This window comes from Poeciliopsis prolifica, unplaced genomic scaffold (genome assembly GCF_027474105.1).
Source record: "Poeciliopsis prolifica strain line A6 unplaced genomic scaffold, Auburn_PproV2 SCAFFOLD061, whole genome shotgun sequence".
Classification (NCBI taxonomy): Eukaryota; Metazoa; Chordata; class Actinopteri; order Cyprinodontiformes; family Poeciliidae; genus Poeciliopsis; species Poeciliopsis prolifica.
In genome coordinates this window covers 1,161,507-1,180,366 of record NW_026562436.1, presented here as the reverse complement: position 1 = coordinate 1,180,366, position 18,860 = coordinate 1,161,507, and the positions used below count along the sequence as shown (strand labels likewise).

The 18,860-nt window shown below is 39.1% G+C and overlaps 2 protein-coding genes across 2 annotated transcripts; both read right to left on the bottom strand.

Annotated features, from left to right (window-relative positions):
• Nucleotides 1-1,440: 1,440 nt before the first annotated feature.
• On the bottom strand, nucleotides 1,441-10,114 carry LOC129379757 (thyrotropin receptor-like). Its single transcript, XM_055060612.1, has 11 exons — nucleotides 9,951-10,114; nucleotides 9,804-9,875; nucleotides 8,284-8,358; nucleotides 7,912-7,986; nucleotides 7,404-7,478; nucleotides 7,225-7,302; nucleotides 6,516-6,584; nucleotides 6,165-6,242; nucleotides 4,989-5,177; nucleotides 2,636-3,680; nucleotides 1,441-1,905 (listed from the first exon to the last, which is right to left on the bottom strand). Exons 1-11 carry the CDS (start codon nucleotides 10,112-10,114, stop codon nucleotides 1,681-1,683), a joined length of 2,145 nt encoding a protein of 714 aa, XP_054916587.1. The 3' UTR covers nucleotides 1,441-1,680.
• A 519-nt stretch (nucleotides 10,115-10,633) lies between these two features.
• pdzph1 (PDZ and pleckstrin homology domains 1) lies at nucleotides 10,634-18,445 on the bottom strand. The gene is made up of 13 exons (XM_055060637.1): nucleotides 18,371-18,445; nucleotides 17,833-17,919; nucleotides 15,035-16,945; nucleotides 14,794-14,949; nucleotides 13,507-13,668; nucleotides 13,281-13,382; nucleotides 12,852-12,962; nucleotides 12,409-12,587; nucleotides 12,159-12,316; nucleotides 11,953-11,995; nucleotides 11,636-11,822; nucleotides 11,256-11,391; nucleotides 10,634-10,915 (listed from the first exon to the last, which is right to left on the bottom strand). The coding sequence occupies exons 2-13, from the start codon at nucleotides 17,891-17,893 to the stop codon at nucleotides 10,816-10,818; spliced, it is 3,306 nt and encodes a 1,101-aa protein (XP_054916612.1). The 5' UTR covers nucleotides 17,894-17,919; nucleotides 18,371-18,445; the 3' UTR covers nucleotides 10,634-10,815.
• Between the last annotated feature and the right edge of the window lie 415 nt (nucleotides 18,446-18,860).

Here is an 18,860-nt window from a genome sequence, read left to right as displayed (position 1 = left end):
CTAGCTATGTCGTGAGCTAGATAATCTATGAAAAAGTCAAGCTCCTCCGCTTTCACCCAGTGCTCCCAGCAGTAGCTGGAAACAACCAATCAGAGCCAGGAGGCGGGTCTTAGAGCTGCTCAGCACTAAGACCTGCACCCTGACAGCATCTTCCCGACAGCAAAGCCTGTCATGAATGTTAGCACTAGTTGGCATTGGCGGATTAACAATTTTCCTGTAACTGTAAATGTTTCTTCAAGCACATTTAGCAAATACGTGATTGACAACCAATCAAAGCCTCCTGGCCCTGATTGGTTGTTTTTGACCAACAACAATAGCAGCTCTGGGAGGAGATTATTTCACAGATTATTTGTTTCATGCCAAACTATCACAACATGATGACAATTTGAACAAATATGAAGAAAACATGTTTCCTTGTAAAGATTACTTACTGCAGCTTTAAAGTTGTTTCACATTTGAAAAAAAAAGCTTTAGATTTATGTACTGTGATCCAAAGTACTAAACAAAACAGAAGTTTATGTCATAATGCCTTCTTTAAACATGAAATAAAATAAGACCTGGGATGACATGATCAGAGAATGAAAAGTTGTCCCTATATGTTTAAAAGGTACAGACTATTTTTGAAATATCTTTATACATTTATTGCAAATGATTTCAAAATCTTGTGGTTGTATTTAGATTACCAACTGTTTCTACCCTGCAGGAAAGTTTGCAGTGATAAGAAATTAATTGGTTCTGTTAAACAATGCCATTGTTTTTCTTTTTCTCTCAGCACTTCTATAGTATCTACCTTCACCTCTTTTTCATTTTATTTATTTATATATGTAGTATTCACCCGTACATTTACTTTCTACTTGTTATTGCAAAACCAGTTTTTTCAGCATATTTTTCACTGCCAGAAGTCAGGAGAAAACTAAAAGAAGTTATCTTACTTGAGTCCTTACATAGAAAACTAAACTGGAAGCCAAAGATTGGAAACTGCTGTCCTGCTTTCTGTGAGCACAAAGGTACTAAACAGAGGCACTGAAGTTTTTTTCTTCAGGTCTGAGCTGCTTGATGCTGTGTGCTTGTGTCCGGAAAGGGACTGAAAAAAACCCAGATGATGACCTCATTAGGAAATGTGTTTGGATTTCAACTGCAGTAAAAAAAGAAACAAACATAATTATAGCCAGATAAAACTGACTATGGGAAAGTGTGAAGCATCAGTTTAGATTTTACTTGAAGATAACCAAAACGCATACTTTTCTATCTTATTTTCCCTCAGATAAAATGGCATTTGTACTGACTTCTGGAAAAGTACAGCTTGCATAAATACACAGGCAAAAATTAATTAGGAAATAGTGGAGTTGTTTCTTTCTCTTACCCATCATCTTAAAGTTCCAAGAATTTAAAAGTCTCTGCAATGGTTTATTAAGAATGATGTGTTCACTATTCTGTCAATCATTGAAAGCAACTTACATTGGAAATAGATCAGTTAAAACATGTAAGCACGTATTAAAAATCAAATTTAAGGTTTTCATTTTGCAGCATTGTTATTATTCTATTCACTTCAAATTGAAGTACATAGGCTCAAGGAGGACAGCATTTTTTTTCTTTTTTTTGCTGTAATTCATAATAACAGACATGAAGAAGGACATTATCAGATTGTACTTAAATATGTTTTAGAAGTAAACACGTGGGTCATGTTTCAGGATGTTGCTGACTGGCAGTTCGGCCAGGCAAAGTCTCTCTGTAAACTTGAGGAGTGATGCAGAGGAACTGGCTTCGAGAGTGGTACGCCTGCTTCTGGCAAAGCCCCATCCGACTGAACAGCATCAGGATGTCTCTGTGAAACGCCTTGGTTAAGATGGCGTAAAAAAACGGGTGTGCACAAGAGTTCAGCGGGTAGAAGAGCACGAGCAGCACCTGCGGAGAAAATACAAATTTGTTATTATTTTAAGAAAAAGTTAAACATCTGAATTTAAACTATAGTGGATCTCGAGTATTTATGTGGGATAAGAAACACAAGTGTGCACATGGACTGTCTGCAGTCCATGAGCACTTGAGACTTGAGATCTCTTCTAAAAACATTCAAATATTGCTTTTATGAAGTGTAAATATTCACCTCCTTGAATGTTTTGTCCTTTTTATTGCTTATAAAATAGTGAGTAATAGTGATGGGTTCTGTTCAAGAGCATCTGCTCTGAAGAGGGTAAATACTTGTTATTAGCACTGTCTCTGCTTATTGTAATTGTTCAATCACCAAATATACCTCCACATACATTAACACACACGATAGCACAAAAGCTTGTGTCATATTAACTAATGCTATTAGCTAATGCTAGCAGAACTTCCAAACTACTCTTGGGGGTTCAGCCAATCAGTGCTAACGATAATAAATGGGATTTTTGGATTGGGTCCTTTTTTAAACACCAAACAATAGCAGCATTGCTTCTGGGAATTTCAGCTTCCCATGCTGCATTTTCTTTAGAATATTGCAGATGAACTCTATGGAAAAATAATCAGGAGATAGCCAGATTTCCCCTAAATAGCTTGGAGTCACATTCCAGACAGAAATCAAATAAGTTGATCCATGAATATCGAACAGACAGGGGTCGAATAGACAGGGGTCCACTATCCAGAGGAAAATGCAAACCTTGGAATCAGAGATGGTCATCAGTGGCTGGTGGAAGACTGCCACCAATCCATAGAAACAAATAGGAGCCAGACACAGAAAGTTGGTAAAGATAAGAACAGCCATCCGTTTGGCCATGCTGGTGTCACATCGACTGGAATCATGCTGGGGATTGTGCACCATGCAGTAGATGTGCAGGTAACACAGACATACTACTATAAACGCCACTATGTTTAGAATTAGAACAGAAACAATATAAAACTGGGCCACGACTGTCTCGGTGTCCATGGGCAGACAGATGCTCACTCTCTGGTAAGTGTTCACACCAAGTACTGGCAAAAAGGCCACTGTCCCACAAAGTACCCATCCAATGAGCATCAGCGCTGCCGCATGCCGCAGCCTCATCTGTCTGTCCGGCCTCATGGCGTTGGAAATCGCATGCCAGCGCTGGAAGCTGATTGCAGTCAATGTGTACACAGATAATTCACTGGCAAACAATGATAAAACCCCTGCCAGCTGACAGCCACTTCCTGTTTGCCAGGAAATAGCATAATGGTAGTAGTTAGAATGCGTGTAGTAATCGACTGACGCTATCAGCAGCAAGTACATCCCCATACAGCCGTCGGCAAAAGCCAGGTGACCCAAAAGGAAACGGGTGACAGAAAGCTTCTGCTGAGATGTCAACAGGATGAAGAGTACCAACAAGTTAGCTGAGATGGCTAACAAGCTAACGACCCAGACCAACACCCGCAGGAAGCCCTGGCTCATTACGTCCTCACAGGGGTTCAGTGCATCAGTCAGAGGCGTGCACAACGGCCCGGTATCTTGGTGAAGACACAGAGCAAAGTCCAACTCTTCCCCTCTCTCCTCTGAGGATAAATCCACAACAAACAAGCCCTCATCCATAGCCTGTTCGTCCAGACACCCAGTGCCGGGGTTGTTTCGATGGTAAGTTTGGGTCTGGAAGTTGTTTTTCAGATCTTGGGGCAGATCGTTTCCCAGAACTGTGAAGGTTTCCTGAACCTGTGCGACAGCAGCCCTGGTTTGGTTACAGAAATGTTCTTCTCTGTTTGGAGAGACAAAACACAAGAATGTTTTAATTGTTGCAAACAATTAACCCTAACCCTAACCCTAACCCTACCCTCAGGTGTCACGATATGGTTCACGTTCAGTCCCATCTTATTAAAATGTCACTGTCGACATTTTCATAGGATGTCAGTCGCTAGCTAGGTTTGCATTAACCATAAAATTACGCAAAATGAAATTACGAAAATAAATTGGCTTAACAGAAACAAAGCGATTTTGTAAAAACATGTTTTTAATTAAACATTTTTGCGCTAGGATGAGGTGGCTTTTCTGTAGTAACGAATCATATGAGTCACGTGATAAACAACCGGATGTTATTACTGGTGAAAATGACAAAGAAGACAGGAAGCAGTCGGAGGATGATGGTTTGTTTTAGTTTGTTTGTTTTTTTCAGACAATGTGCAGCTGACTCCACCAGAGTTTTATGCATCACAGTTCATAAAATGTTGAACTGTGATCCTGTCATTCCAACAATTTGAATCTGCAGCTCTCCTGCAAAATGGCCGACTACAATTTCTCCAAAATGCTGCACAGAAAGCCCCTCCCAACTAAGCAGGGCTTGTCAAGACGCCAACTTCTCCTCTGATTGGCTGATAGATGACCAGCACTAGCACTATGGCTGAATTATGAATATACCTCATGCAATATTTACATCTTGTCATTGCCATAATTTTTAATGACTTATCATGTGAACAAGCTTATTCGCGTGTGATTTTAATCTAAATTTTTACTTAATTGAAACAGTGCAATGTTTTTTTCACATTTTATTGGAATATAGACATAGATTTGCACATATTTGTAATAGAAATGCAGCAATTGTTCCTATAAAATTTTACATTTACTAAAACATGTTACAATCTGAAACTTAGCAAATAGGTCCAAAATGAAAAATCATAGTTCGTTGGCCAATTTTATCAACCCTATCATTTCTTCAACCAATTTTAAACATCACTGTACCTTTTGCTTTATAAACAGAATATAAAGTCATAAACAAGTCTTGTATTTAAGGAAGAGGATTGGGCCACTGGAAAAAAAATGAAACAAAAAAAAGTTTTCAGAATTCTGACTTTTTTCACAGAATTCTTAGATTAAAGTCAAAACTGTCTTATTTTTTTCCCCCAGTGGCCCTAATCCTCTTCCGTATGTATCATTATTTATCTATAATAAATAATATTCTCACATTGCAACTTGTGTCTTCACATGAACTTGTTGCATTGTGAGAACTGAAGTTGATTGGAATGTGAGGAACGTGGGAACCGTTTCCAGCACTTTTTGTTTTCTTACTCACCTTCTCCATCTTTTGAGCGTTTTAAGGCCACAGCAATGGCTTGCGAAGGTCATGTGAGCACTCTGCAAATGAAGAAAAGCACTAGAAGGAGGCAGAGCTTTGAGTGCCCATGTTTTACGAACTTGAAGGATCTCAATGCTGCTCATGCCTATTGAAGGCAGAGAGCGTACTTTGGTTTCTGAAAGGTCTCTGGAATGATAGAAGAAATGAGAGTAAGGAATTCACTCACACTGGGATTTTATATTTAACTTAGACTTAAAATCATGCAGTGATTTGATGTCAGAATGTTTATGTGAAAAAGCATTTGCCCCCTTTATCAAACATGTGCTGACATCAAAGATCAATGGAGTAAATTCAAAATGTAATTTTTGAACGATGATTTAACTTATTAATTGAAAATAGGCTATAGGAACCACAAGCGCCCTTGATCAATCAGGAATTAAAAATAGTATCATGGTTCATTTGGTCGAACTTATGTGGTGAACCGCATTTTAATGTTTGGTTTCTTTAGCCACACTCAGGCTTGATTACTGCCTGATTACAAAAACATTGAAACAGAAATAAAATATTTAAAAAGGAAATCATCAATTTTTTTGTAGAGAATTATGATAACAGATGATAATTGCTACAAGGTTGACAACATCTATCAATCTGGAAAAGTCTTTGTGAGTCCAGCCAAGCTCGAGTGTCATTATCTACAGACAGAGAAAAGATGGAACAGTGGTGACCTTTCACTGAGGTCATTTAAAGAACCCAGAGCGACATCTGAAGCGCTGCAGGCTTCAACACAAAAAAGAGAGGCTGATGAAAAATCGCATCCATCGGAAGTTTCCAGGATAAAAAACCTGGTGAACTAAAAAAGAAAACAAAGATCGACTTCACACCTGACTGACTCAAAGAAAGGAGGCCTTCTTTCAGTCTGGACTCAAGCGCCATTGAGTTTCTGTGACATGACTGTAAACAGGTCAATGATTCTGGAAGAGACATTCAGCCAGAAGCAGTTTCAAATGAAATCATTTGAAAACTAAATCTGCTTGGGGAATGAATAATTTTGCCCTTGACTGTTATTAAAAAATTTGGGTACAATTAAATAAAGGGTAAACGCACATTCTGCATGTCCGATAACTAAGTTGTGACCACATGAATCAACGCACATTGAGTTATTGATATACTTACAAGTGAGTGGGGCCATGAATCACCCCATAAAATGCATATTCTGCTATATGTTCCAAATCCATATTCCTGTGAAGATATCTGGAATTGCAAAGAGAGAATTTTAAAAAAGTGATCAATCAATAGTTTTTTTTCTTTTTTTCTTTTTTTCTTTTTGAAACAGTACTGCTAATATGCCAGAAAATGTGTGTTTGGCAGAAAAAACAGGGAACTAATTTCTAAACGTGTAACATGAGCTCCCCAAAAAAATCTAAAATGGTGTGTCAATATAACAGTGATGACTTTTACATAGTGTTACTCCTTCGAGTTCTCAATATTTTTATATTTTTTTATTATTGATTCCAAAGGCCTCACACTTCTTCCAGCTGGCTGCCATTGAACGCGTAGTCCTGGATCTCCGTCAAACCGTTTCCATTAAGCATGCTATGAGACAAAGAACGCTGTTCACATGGTGCAACATAAAAACATCTCATAACTCTACGGTGTTTCAGATAAATAATGAAGTGCTCAAAGTCTCATTTATAGCGAGCATGATGTGAACTTCACAGACTGCGACTTCCAAGCTGCCCTGCTTATGTAAATATGTACTTACTGTACTGACAGTAAGCTGTAGCTGTAGCTGTAGCATGGCGACCGATGACAGCGCATAAACACTTTTCCTGTAACAGTCTGTTGTTTCTCCACCATTAGCTCATTGAGCAACGAGTACATGAGCTTAATTGACAGAGCTAAGCCCCTCCTCCTGGCTCTGATTGGCTGTTGTTAGTCAGGAGTGGTGCAATAGCAGCTCAGGGAGGATGTGGAGGCGATGGATTTTTTCACAGATTATTGTGCTGTCACAGCAGGGTGACAGTTTGGAGAAAATATACATTTTTAGGAAAATGACCAACTGTAATTAATGTGTCATGAACTTTTTCTAAAATACCCAAATTAATTGAATGTGACTGTTATGTTTGATGCCTAAAAGGGTTTGCTCAAAGTGCCTAATTAGTTAAGAAAAATGACTGGAAATTACTAATTTGCTATAAATTGTCTTGGCTGACTTCAACTAACTTCAGCTTACACTGTCATAGCGTTCTCAGATACTCCAGTGAAGGAGTTGGCAGGGATCACTCGTAGGAGGACATTTTCCATTATTTCCCTGAATAAACAGACAAAATGAGTTAAATTATTCACACCAGGTGAAACACGTTGAGGTTTCTCCTGTTTAGCAACGTTTTCTTACACCTCTAGAATACATACAAAATGAAATCCTCCTGTCTCGACTGAATGTATTGTAAGGCAGGAAATGATGTCAGACCCGTGTTGGTGATCCCACTGCAATGAGACACATCCACGTCAGTAACTGCAGAATGGGAAAGTAATGAAAAGTTTATAGTGGACCCTCACCTGTCATAGGTTAATATTTTTAGATTTCTCTGTGGAACATTAAATCTAAATTATTTTAGCCAATTTGTGAGTTTTTTCGGAGGACAAATCTAAAATATCTGAGAGAAAATGCGGGTTGGGAATCTGAGCTATGTTGCTTCTAAATCTACTTGACACTCTGGTGTTTTCAAAGCAGCCAATCCAGGAGCACCATTGATTAGTCTATTAGTCTATCAGAGGAGGTGTCAAGTGTTCGAGGATTCTAGTTATTTGCAGGAGGTTGTTGTCCCAAATCTCTTGAATTCCCAGGGATCAGTGTATTCATTTACTCTCTTAAAAAAACAAATACCCTTAAATGCTAAACATATAAACAAAGACTTACAGATATTTTAAGTTGGGAAGTTCCTTGAATGCCTCTGGATCAATGTGTGACAGTGTTTTGATGCTGTGCAGCTCTCTGTTAGACACACAGACACAACCATCATGTGTACACACATCACATGCACACAAGCAGATCTGACACACAGTAAGAAGAAATGATGCTTTTGGTCTTTCCTGCTTTTTTTCTTGAAAATAATCACCCAATGAAGCTTATTTAACTGAATCCTTATGTAATATATTCCAGTCCAATGAGCATTCTCATTTGAATACTAATGAGAAGTTATTAGTATTCAAATTAATTAACTTTTGTGCCCCAGAATGTGAAGACAAACGGAAGACAAGTAAAGCTGTTTGAAGTCGACAGCTCACCTACATGTGCATGATGCTGGACAGATTGTAGAAAGAATATCTCTCAAGAGATCTTAAGGCACTGTCATCAGAGATGTATCTGTAAAAAATATTTTAAAAAGCACAAAAAACAGAACCTTTATTATTCACAGAGTATTTTAACTGATCTGAAAAACAATGCATTTATTTTTGCTTTTTGAAATAATAATTTGAGTGGGCTAGAGCGGTGTCTTGAGTAAATCCTGGTACAAGAAGTTATTCACTCAAACGCTCTTGTAATGTTACTCTTGTTATTAACAGAAGTGAACTTTTGGTTCAGTAGCTGTTCAAGGTAATTACTTTTATCCACTCATATATAGTAAAGTAAACATTATTTATATGGCTCCTTCCAGAGGATAAAACCAACAGATGACTAAGGAACACAGTAATCACAGAAAAATAAAACATCAAAAATAAAACATCAGCTGTTGCATCTGGCTGAGATTAACATGGATGCTCTCATTAGAATTCAAAACCGATTTGGTAACCATGAAAAGACATAATCCTGTTTAATAGTTGGGGTCTTGACCGTGTGGCAGACACTCAAAGGCAAAACAAAACAAGATTAGATGGAGAACAAAATAAAATGTTCAACCAGAAGGCTCTCAAACTTTTCCCTGCCATGGCCTCCCGAACTGTCTTTGCAAACACAAAGACAATGCTACAAAATATGTAAAGAAACATTGAATTTAATTCTTTTTCTCAGTTCGATTTACTTTTAAGTAATTATTACATTCATTTGACATAAATGCTGCCTCATGCCTTCTGATTTTAGTTGCCAGTCAGTTCTGTGATGGAAACTTTCTATCAGGCAACATGACTGCGCCCCCTGGCGGCCACCACTTTCAAAACACTCTCCAACTGTTCTCTTTCTTTAAACACTTTTGTCTCCATCTTTGTGTTGGTCAGACTGACTCATCTCTGCAGCACACACAAGTCACCCTATCTTGATGGCATCAGATGTCCAGAAACCTTATTCTGTCAAAGCTTTTTATGTTTATGTTTCACAGCAATGTCGGCCCTCAAGGCTACCAACATGCACTGAAACAATCCATGCAATGAACAGACTAAATGTGCATTCAGTTCAACATTTGTAACTGGCAGAAGAAGATTGTTTAGTTTAAAGAGCATGTATCTAACTCACATATCACAGTACCACAAGCAGCATTTTTTAAAGGGTCAAGACAAGTTTTGTGAGATTAAAGATTATTTTAGCTCATCATAATGTTGGAATAATAGTTGTATAATAAATCCAGGTGATGAAGAAATGTGTGTGCATATTTATTTGAGTTTGCAAATAAAAGGTCAGTTTTTCTGAACATCTATACTGCAACTATAGTAGAAAAACAGTTGTGTTTTAGTTTAAATGATTTAGCTAATAAATAGGATAATTTTCAGTTTCCTCAATATCATTAAAAGTTGCCTTGAGTTTCACTTTAATCACATTTTGTAAGATACTTCTACATATTTCAAAGAAATTACTGTTAATGAAAATAAAAATCTTACATGTGAGAAATGTTGGGCAAACTGGCAAAAGTATTTTGAGGAATGGAAGCAAGCTTTGTCCTCACGAGCCACCTAAAACACAATGAGAAATGCATCAGCCAACTCCACTGGCTAACTAACATTTGAGTCAAAAACTTCATTACTTACACCTCCTGAAAGGACAAATGGAAAACAGGCACAAGTTCAACTCCAGTGCATGATGCACGTTTGGTTTTCCAATCGCACTTGCAGCTTGGAGGACAGCCGTCCACAGGGAGAGACAGTCCAACGAGGAGGAGGACCACAGAAGGAGGCTTCAGGTCGGGCTTCATTGTGAATGTGGCGAAGCAGCCAGAAGGCTTCAAACCACTGAACTCAGAGTCTTTGCAAAACACAGGATCAAGACCTTCAAAATAACATTTTTAACTCGGACCTTCAAAATAAAAACTATCATTGATTCAATGTATTTGTCTCTGGAAAAGTTTCACAAATACTAGTAGCATGTTATTTGAAAGGGTGTGCACAAGACTGACATGACACTGTCATAAATATGACAACACCGGTTATGAACGTGAAGTCATGAACGTTTATGACTGTTGTTAGTAAATGTCATTCTGCAAATAATAATACTTTTAGTGCAAAGTTGATTCTTTCAATGCAAGTTTCAGTGCATTAAAAGTTCAGCTTTGCAATCAAAATGCCATTATTTACAGAATGACACTTCATGATGTCAGTCATAAATACTTCATGCTTATGACAGTGTCATGTCAGTCTCATGCACACCCTTCAGAGAAAGTTTCAGCCAAATGCTCAATGAGAAATCAGAGAAAACCAGAAGTCAGACTTGATCAACTTTTATTTACATTTCTTAAATCTCATTTGACACCCTGTCAGAATGAGGACAATTTTTAATGGCATGAACATTTACGAGCAAGAATATTTTCATAACTCCAGCACAGTGGGAGCGGTGAAGCTGTCATCATATCGGAAGCTCGTCTCGGTCCTCAGGCTGCTAACAGCGTCCAGCTGTTCCTCACATTCTGGTTTCTTCTGGTGGGAGGCTCATGTAGTCCTGAAGGACCTGGTGAAATGGCCGCCACTTCTTTATGGAGGCTTTGATGGCTAAAATCCATCTAGTAGAGCACAAACAAAACCATCATAAAATCACTGAGAATGCATGTTGGACGTCGAAGCTGATCAGATACATTGATGCCTGTTTTGAAAACTTCAGGTTTTCTGTCGACGTGTCATGTTTTTATCTTGAAATAAAATTATAGGATAAAACTACACATTAGGACGTTTTGTGAGGAGATTTCTCTTTCAGTCTGTTCTGCAGAAGAGCTCTGGCCCAAACAGCAGCTCTACTGGTTTATCACAGATTGAGTTATGCTGACTGTCAGACATGACAGTCAGACCTTGATGTGATGCTGCCTGATGAAGCCTGTAAAGAGCCTCAAAGAGCCAACTCCTTACCGTTTATTTTCAGATGAATTGTCGGCACAGAAGTAGAACGTCTTGAACTCATCAGACGGAGGTTTCAGTTCAATTGTGGACTTTTTGGATCCATAGGCCTGCTCCCGCACCGCGTAGCCCTGGAGGTAAATCCCACCTAAAAGCAGAGACAATGCGGCGGACTGATAAATATATTTCAGAAATTAAAAATTTCAGAAATTAAAAATTCATGACAGCCCAAGTCTTTCATCTCAGTGTAATACACAATTAATTCATTCAGATATAGAAAGCAAATTATAATGTATATGTATAATAAAACAATTAAATATATGACAGCATTTAACACCAACGCTACATTTGCTGGCAAGGCTTCAACGGCTTAACCTGGCATGGATTCCTACCATGTGCGTGGGTGGAGCGGATGCCGCTGTACAAGTAGAGACACGCATCTTTCAGGATGCAGTAGTGCTGGACCCACATGTCTCTACTCCTGTCCAGCTTGTTGAGCAGTCCCAGACACTCCGGGTTTTTCACAGCCAGCGGCGGCATGTTGGAGTTGTGTCTTGTGACGTCAATCCACACATGGTTCTGAAACAGAAAATAATCTCAGTGTTTATGTAAAACATGATATTGTGATAAGTATGAAAGTCAGAGAAATTTGCGATTCAAAGGCTTTACTAATAAAAACAAGGTCATTTTTTGACAGACTTTGGTGTACCTGTGTAATGGGATGAACAGCTCTTTCCATAGCTTCACACCATCTGCAGTCACAAAGGAATCAAGACCAAAAAATTATTCAGTAACATATTGATGGAATATGGATGACACTAAAATATGTCATCAGACTTAAATTCATGCTGCTTCAAATTAGAGTCTGAAGAACGGACTTTATAAACATATTTGATTCATTTGGTCCAATGTTACCTTTTCATTTCCTGATTGGAAGTGGCGCAGAGAGAGTACACCCGACTGCCAAACTGAGGGCGACACTTGAAAACAAACGGCTTGCCCAGGGAATCATCCGGTCCCACCTCAGCACCTTCCAGCTTCACTGAGGATAACGGCTGCCGCTTGCCTTCGTCCTGGATTACAAATGGAGTCATGTCCATTAGAGGCATTTGATTTTTCTACAGATGTTTATCTTCAGAGCAAGCATTCCTCTGCCTATACTCACTCGTTTGTTTTTGAAGTAGTACAGGCAGCAGTCGTGTGTGAGAACAAACCACCTCTTCCTCCAGCCTTTGATTAGACCAGACTGGGTTCGCTTATGGAGGTAACCACGGCATGGTGGTCTGGGTGTGTTAGGACCCCGAGCAATGTCTGATCCAATGGTCAATGTTAGAATATCTGGACCTAGAATAAATATTACAACTTTGATCAGTGTCAAATTTCAGCTTAACCACTTTGACAAAATAATAGCTCAACTAAGATCATGCTTTGCTCTGCAGACGCTTTGTCTGCACTGTTGAAGATTCACTCACCTTGATACATAGATAGATAGATATTTAGATAAATATTTATTTTTTGGTCATTTTTGACCTCTTTATACACAAGTAAAAAAAGAAAAAAGCACATACTGCTGTTTAACCTGGTGTTAAACCTGACAGAACTCCATACCTTGTCTGGCTAAATTAGCTGCCTCCGAATGAGGAATGCTGGTAACGTCAATTCCATTAACAGCAAGGACGTAGTCGCCTACTATTAGCCCCGCTTCCTCTGCAGCTCCATCTGAAAGCAAACAGATCACATGTATGACCCTACGAAGAAAAATAAACACAATATCCTCTGGACAAGAAAATTATATTCTGTCAATTGGCGAGTTTTTGATTTAGAAAATGAATGAGCCATTGTAATAACATCAACTTAGTTTAATTATGTCAGAATACAAAACTACATGTTTGTTCATTTTTCTGCAGGAGAAATACACTCAGCATTCATGTACCCAAAATCTGGAAAAGATCCTGTTTACATTTGACTAATAAATTCTCTATGAGTTGTTCTGCTGACTCAAAAAAGTTAAATCACTTAGAATTACTCATCACTTACTTGTGTCAACTTCAGTGACAACAATGGGTTTGGAAAACTGTATTCGAAAGCCCCAGGGATATTCTCCTGTCCCTTTGCTGATTTGAACAGTCCTCTCTCGAACTGGGGAGAGAATTTAGACAAAACATTCAAACCCGTCCTACATTCATGATACTCAAGGCATTTTGACCACTGTGAAAACCCCAGACTACATACGTTTTCTTATAGAGTTTCAACATTAGCTTACTTGAGACAGCACGCGTTCTGACTGTGAGATTGGGACCGATGGCACCTGAGTTTATGTCGTCTCCTTGGTAAATCCACGCTGAAGAGTGGAATGACTCTGCGTACAACCCTCTGTCTTCATTGTCTTGAACTGTCACATTTGTAGAAAGTGTATCCTCTGATACTAGAAAAAGACATGTGAAATGTCAACACTAAATATGGTAAAGAACCAAAACAGACGATGACGGGCCTGTTGAGTTGTAGTAACAGTGGATTGGCCACCTTACCACTAAGCACAATACAGAGAGACAACCTCTCAGGTTCAGTCAAGATGTGTGTGTTGTTAGTTTCATTAAAATAATATCCTTTTTACGGTGCTATAATGGAGCCCATATTTTGGTACCAGAACTAGGTGGATGCAGCACGTTGGGCTTGAGCTCAGTTCAAATGTGGATAATTGTTCCTCTGAGTCTCTTTCAACATTGCGATAAACTAGCAATCTGTCAAAGACAAGTTCAGTACACATTTTTTCATTTGCATCTAATCTAAATTCTGTGGTAGTGATCAGTCCAGATCAGTGAATCTAACTGTCAGTCAGTCCATTGTCCTCCACTGGTCTGAGAACAGGTTGCAGGTGTAACCAAAACCAAGACATCCTTCTTCCCACAATCCCGGGTCAGAAGGGAAGTATGGTTACGTTGAGCACTTTCTGCCCTAAAGTCATCTTCCTTTGAAACATGAACATAAAAACCTCAAAAACGAGGACCTTAGGAAGATCCCGATTAGATGTAAGAACCAGATAAACGGTCGACTTTCAAAGTGGAGGAGAAGCTGCTTTACTCCAGGCTCTTTCTGGATGATGGAGGCCGTCACCCAGTTTCCAACCGCCTACATCCTGGATCTTGCTATTTTCATCACGATCCATTTCTTTTTCCCACGGGTGACAGTAAAAAATAAATTGTTTGAAGACATTAAATACTACATAAGGACACAGTTTTACTAAGAGCAAAAACAAAATTCCTTCTGGCCAAGACAGAAGAAGCTAGTGAAGTTACTTTACAAAACTTGCAGAAGTTTCGGGAAGACACGACATTTCCCTTCTGTTGCAGGATTTGTGTAGTCAGACCACAAGAAAAACAATCTGTCCATCTTTTGTTTCATGCCACTATCACTTGGGAACACAATTCTTAAATTCCTCCATGGGTTAGACTAATGCCCACTTTGAAAGGAGCATGTTCCCATTTTCTATTAGAAAACTGCAACTTCAGACTTTGAGACTCAGTTTGATCCAATTATAATTAATAGTTACCTGATTCCTCTGTGATGTCACTGGTATTTGAACTTCCACCAGCAGAGCTCCACTGCTTGCTCTCCTTGAAGAGTTTTCTCTTCCTGGCCCAGTGGTCGGTGCCGTCTCTGTCTTTGTGAGATCCAGGCTTCAGATGCTCTCTAGCCTCGGAGTTCGCTGGAGTCATAACGGGTCACACCAGATCAGTTTTATTCTGGACAGTTTTAGTCGACTGATAAAAAAAGATAAAACTGCAACTTACATCTGTACACAGTGGGTTTCTCTGCCTTGCCGACTTTAACAGGCAGCTCCTTTGCATGGAGAATTAGGTCTGTAGATGGTTTTACTACACATAATAAACCGTCTGCTGCTTTGTTGGCGTCTTCTGAAGGCCTATTTTCAACCACCTCCTTATCATTCAGCTCATCAGTAACAAGCAGAAGTGGAAGGCAACTAACTGACTTTGCAGTCGGGTTTGACTCGATTTCCATGGCAACATTGTGTTTATTTAGGGAATCCATGTCTGTCTCCTCAGATGTTGACCTTGACAGGATGTTGTGCTGAACAGCATCAACAGGTGATGTCATGACTGAGCATTCTGGTGAAGTGGAATCAGAATTACTTTGTGTGAAACTTCTGTCATCTTGGTCCTTGGCATCCGTGAGAGTCGTCTGTAGGATTTGTTCCTCTGAACCACTGCAGGATGGAGGGATGACTTGTATAGCAAGGCCTCCTTCAATAATCTCTTCCACATAAAGTTTTGGGCTCATTTCTCTGTCAGGCTCCATGCCTGTAAGTTCTCCGGTAGTTTCTGAACTGTCTGAGCAAGTTTTAGAACTCTCTCTACTTTGTGAAGAAACACATTTTTTTCTCACATATGTAGAAAATATGTCATCCAGCTGCTTGTTTTTTTCCAGCCTCTCAGTTTGGAAAGGAAGACGGCACACGACGAACGAAGAGACTGATTCTTTGTACGGGAGCAGAACATCCTCATGAATCAGTTCTGGATCAAGAGACGTTCCAGGAAACGTCTGCCGTCTTTTCCTCATTAACAGACACTCCTTGTGCTCCACGGTGGCGATGCTGTTGTTTCTGATCCAGGACTTTCTCTTCTGGCAGTAGATGAAATCTTTGACAAAGCTGGACCTGTCTGTAGACACGGAGGGCCGAATGAACATAGGCTCATAGTTATCTGATTCTGATAGCTGATCAAAGGAACGGGTCCTATCTTCTTTTTCCTTCTCCAGTGCAGAAAATGGGAATGCTAATTCTGCTGGACCTCCTATCCTAAAGGAAGCTAGGTTATTTGTCAGGTCTTCCAAAGAGCTGCTGCATTTAATGTCGCCAAAGACTCGGGGTGTTGAGATATTGAAGAGCCGATCCCTGTTCAAAGCGTCTGGCTTCTTTCCCTGAATATTACCATCCAATAGTGATGGTGAACCCAATAAATGTTTAGCCAGGTTCTGTTGGATGTAATCACTGCAACAACGACAGTAATTCGGATCGCCACGTACGTTTGATGAGCAGACTGATCTTGAGTCACTTTGTTGCTTTGTCTGTTCATTTATGCTGCCAAACGTAAACCTATAATTTATCTCCTGGTTGTGACTAGTCACGTTTTTTGGGAGTTGCTCCAACGGCTGATGGTCAGGGATCTGCATCCCCTCATATTCCTGGTTAATGATGACCTCAGAAGCCTTGTTTTCATTCATAAAAACGCAAGTGGTCTTCATCCCATAAGGATTCCCCTGTCGAACTTCTTGGATTTCCACTTTCACATGTGACCCAGTGCAGCTGACATTGAAGATGTTTGTTACGGGTGTAGATGAGTTAGTTGGATCGTCATTTAAAGACTCATGTGACTGTTGGATTTGGACAGTTTGGGATTTTTCCGTGTCATTTTTGGACACTGATGTTACTATCTTCACTCCTTGCTCTTCAAGCTCCGTTGTTTTTGTGTACACACTCCTTTGTTCCTGAAATGCAGCCATGTTAAAGTCTTGTTTCCATCTTTTTTGGCTGGGTGGAGCGTGACCATTTTGTTGATCTTCATATCCGGTCAGAACATTTTCTTTTTGAAGAGAGTTTTCTCCATGCTTTCCAGCTAGGTCCTTCTCGTAGCTGACTGTTGTACTGCTGCTCTGGCTTTGAAAGAGAAAGGCGGAGGAACTTTCTGAAATAAAACAAAAGAGATGTTTGCTAATTTTATGAATTCTTCTGCCCTCTCCCAGTGATGACTAGAAACAACCAATACTCTTATTGGTTGTTAATAAACCTCATTTATTATGAGGTTAATAGATGACTAGAAACAACCAATAAGAGCCACGAGGTGGACCTTAATGCTGTGAATCACAACGTTAAGATACATTGTATTTAGATACAATGTATCTTCAAATACACTGATTAGAACAACACATTTGGGGTTGTAACATAAAGACAAGTTTAAAAAGTTTAAGAGGTGTGAATACCTTTCCACTGTAAGTTTATGACTTTTAAGTGTAAATGTACTTATTGTCATATTCTAAAAATCATGAAACTTAAAAAATGCAAAGAGAAAATAGATTTGTGATCACATAGAATCATTTCTACTAGAGAGTTGATGGATATGTATCAACATTATGAGGTTAATAAATTAAAACTTTCATTTATGTCATTTTTATGGGTTTTATGACAGAAAATTTGGGAGTTAAAATGTCAAAATTTGATTAATGTTTCTGTATGTTACTATGAAGTTGAACATTTTTTTTGTTTAGAATTTGTTAAGTTGACATTCATTTAACACAGAAGAACTTTTATATTTCTACAATGTCAGAAAATCTGTGTCTAACACATCTGGTTTATGATCTTCACATATTAGGAACTACAGACAATTTACAGTAAAACTCTGAACCTGCTGCTGAGCATGACGCATTGAGAGCCAATGAGAGCTCCTGTTACTCCTTTCCAAGATGGAGGAACTCCAGGCAGGAGACTTTTCTGCTCAATTCAAAGCTTGCAGGTGCACAGAAAACGTGAGCGAGTTAAGCCCTTGATTAATCTGATGGAACTGCTCCCACTCACGTTTGCTGCTGCTGGAGCTCTTCCTCCTCCTGCTGTTCCGTCTCCTCCCCCTTTTGCTCATTCTTAAATCCAACAGCCACACGTCAGCTGGAAGATGAATCACAGAAACCGTCAAGCTTTTGGATTATCCCAAGGCTGTAAGTATCTAAAATCCAAAGCCAGGTATTTTGTTGTGATTTGCCACAACAATAAAAAGATAGAAATACAGTTAGGCATGTTACAATAGTTCTTGGCTGTGCTACAAGTTCCACCATCCTTGTGTTCCTCACACAGTATAAACTCATTTCCAGATTTCAAACATCTTTCGAATAAAGGTTGAGTCATTAAATTGAAGAATGATTATATCTGAAGGATCCTGAATGTGTATGGAGACAAGTAAAATGATTACAACACTACTTGTGAAATGCCAACTCAAAATTTTCTTCAACGGAAATTAAAACAAAGTGAGTCTAATGCTGGGGAACCGATAGCAGACAGGACACAGTGTTTCTAATGACGGCACATTTAAATGTACAACATAAAGAAAAGACAGACTTACATGTTATTGTGCAGTCCTGCAGGAGTGAATTAAATGAGAAGGTAGGAGCCGGTCCCAGGCAACGCGGCAGCAGCCTCTCTGTCTGCAGCTCTCAGACTGCTCCACTTATTGTTGCTATTCTCAACATAAAGCAGCTTACTACGTTTAATCTCATCAGTCATTTGCAGGTGATGCTGCTGTGAACCTTGTTTATTCAGCCATTTTCCACTGGCTACCAGCCACTGAGGACGAGCACTTAATGCTCTCTCTGCTCTGCTCATGTGTCTCACTTTAACTGCTGTTCATGATGGGAAAATGGAGGTAGAGTCTTTGTTAGTTGTTGGGTTTTATGTGTCAGGACAAATCACCATCTGTCAAGTTATCTAAATTTAAACTTGAATGTACAAAACCAAAGAACATTTTCAATACCATTAGTATTTTTTGTAAAATAGTAATCAATTAAAAATTTGAACATTATCTCAAAATGATACGTTCCAATCTCTTCTAAAAC

What these genes read in the sequence shown, in the direction of transcription:
- LOC129379757 (XM_055060612.1), bottom strand. Translation starts at nt 10,114, where the DNA reads ATGAAGCCCGACCTGAAGCCTCCTTCTGTGGTCCTCCTCCTCGTTGGA. An exon ending in CTGTCCAGCATCATGCACAT is followed by an intron (nt 7,987 to 8,283) that starts GTAGGTGAGCTG and finishes TGTGTCTAACAG; the next exon opens with AGAGCTGCACAGCATCAAAA. An exon ending in ATTCATGGCCCCACTCACTT is followed by an intron (nt 5,178 to 6,164) that starts GTAAGTATATCA and finishes CTATCATTCCAG; the next exon opens with AGACCTTTCAGAAACCAAAG.
- pdzph1 (XM_055060637.1), bottom strand. Translation starts at nt 17,893, where the DNA reads ATGAGCAAAAGGGGGAGGAGACGGAACAGCAGGAGGAGGAAGAGCTCC. An exon ending in GAAACCCACTGTGTACAGAT is followed by an intron (nt 14,950 to 15,034) that starts GTAAGTTGCAGT and finishes TTATGACTCCAG; the next exon opens with CGAACTCCGAGGCTAGAGAG. An exon ending in AGCTAATTTAGCCAGACAAG is followed by an intron (nt 12,588 to 12,851) that starts GTATGGAGTTCT and finishes TATTTATTCTAG; the next exon opens with GTCCAGATATTCTAACATTG.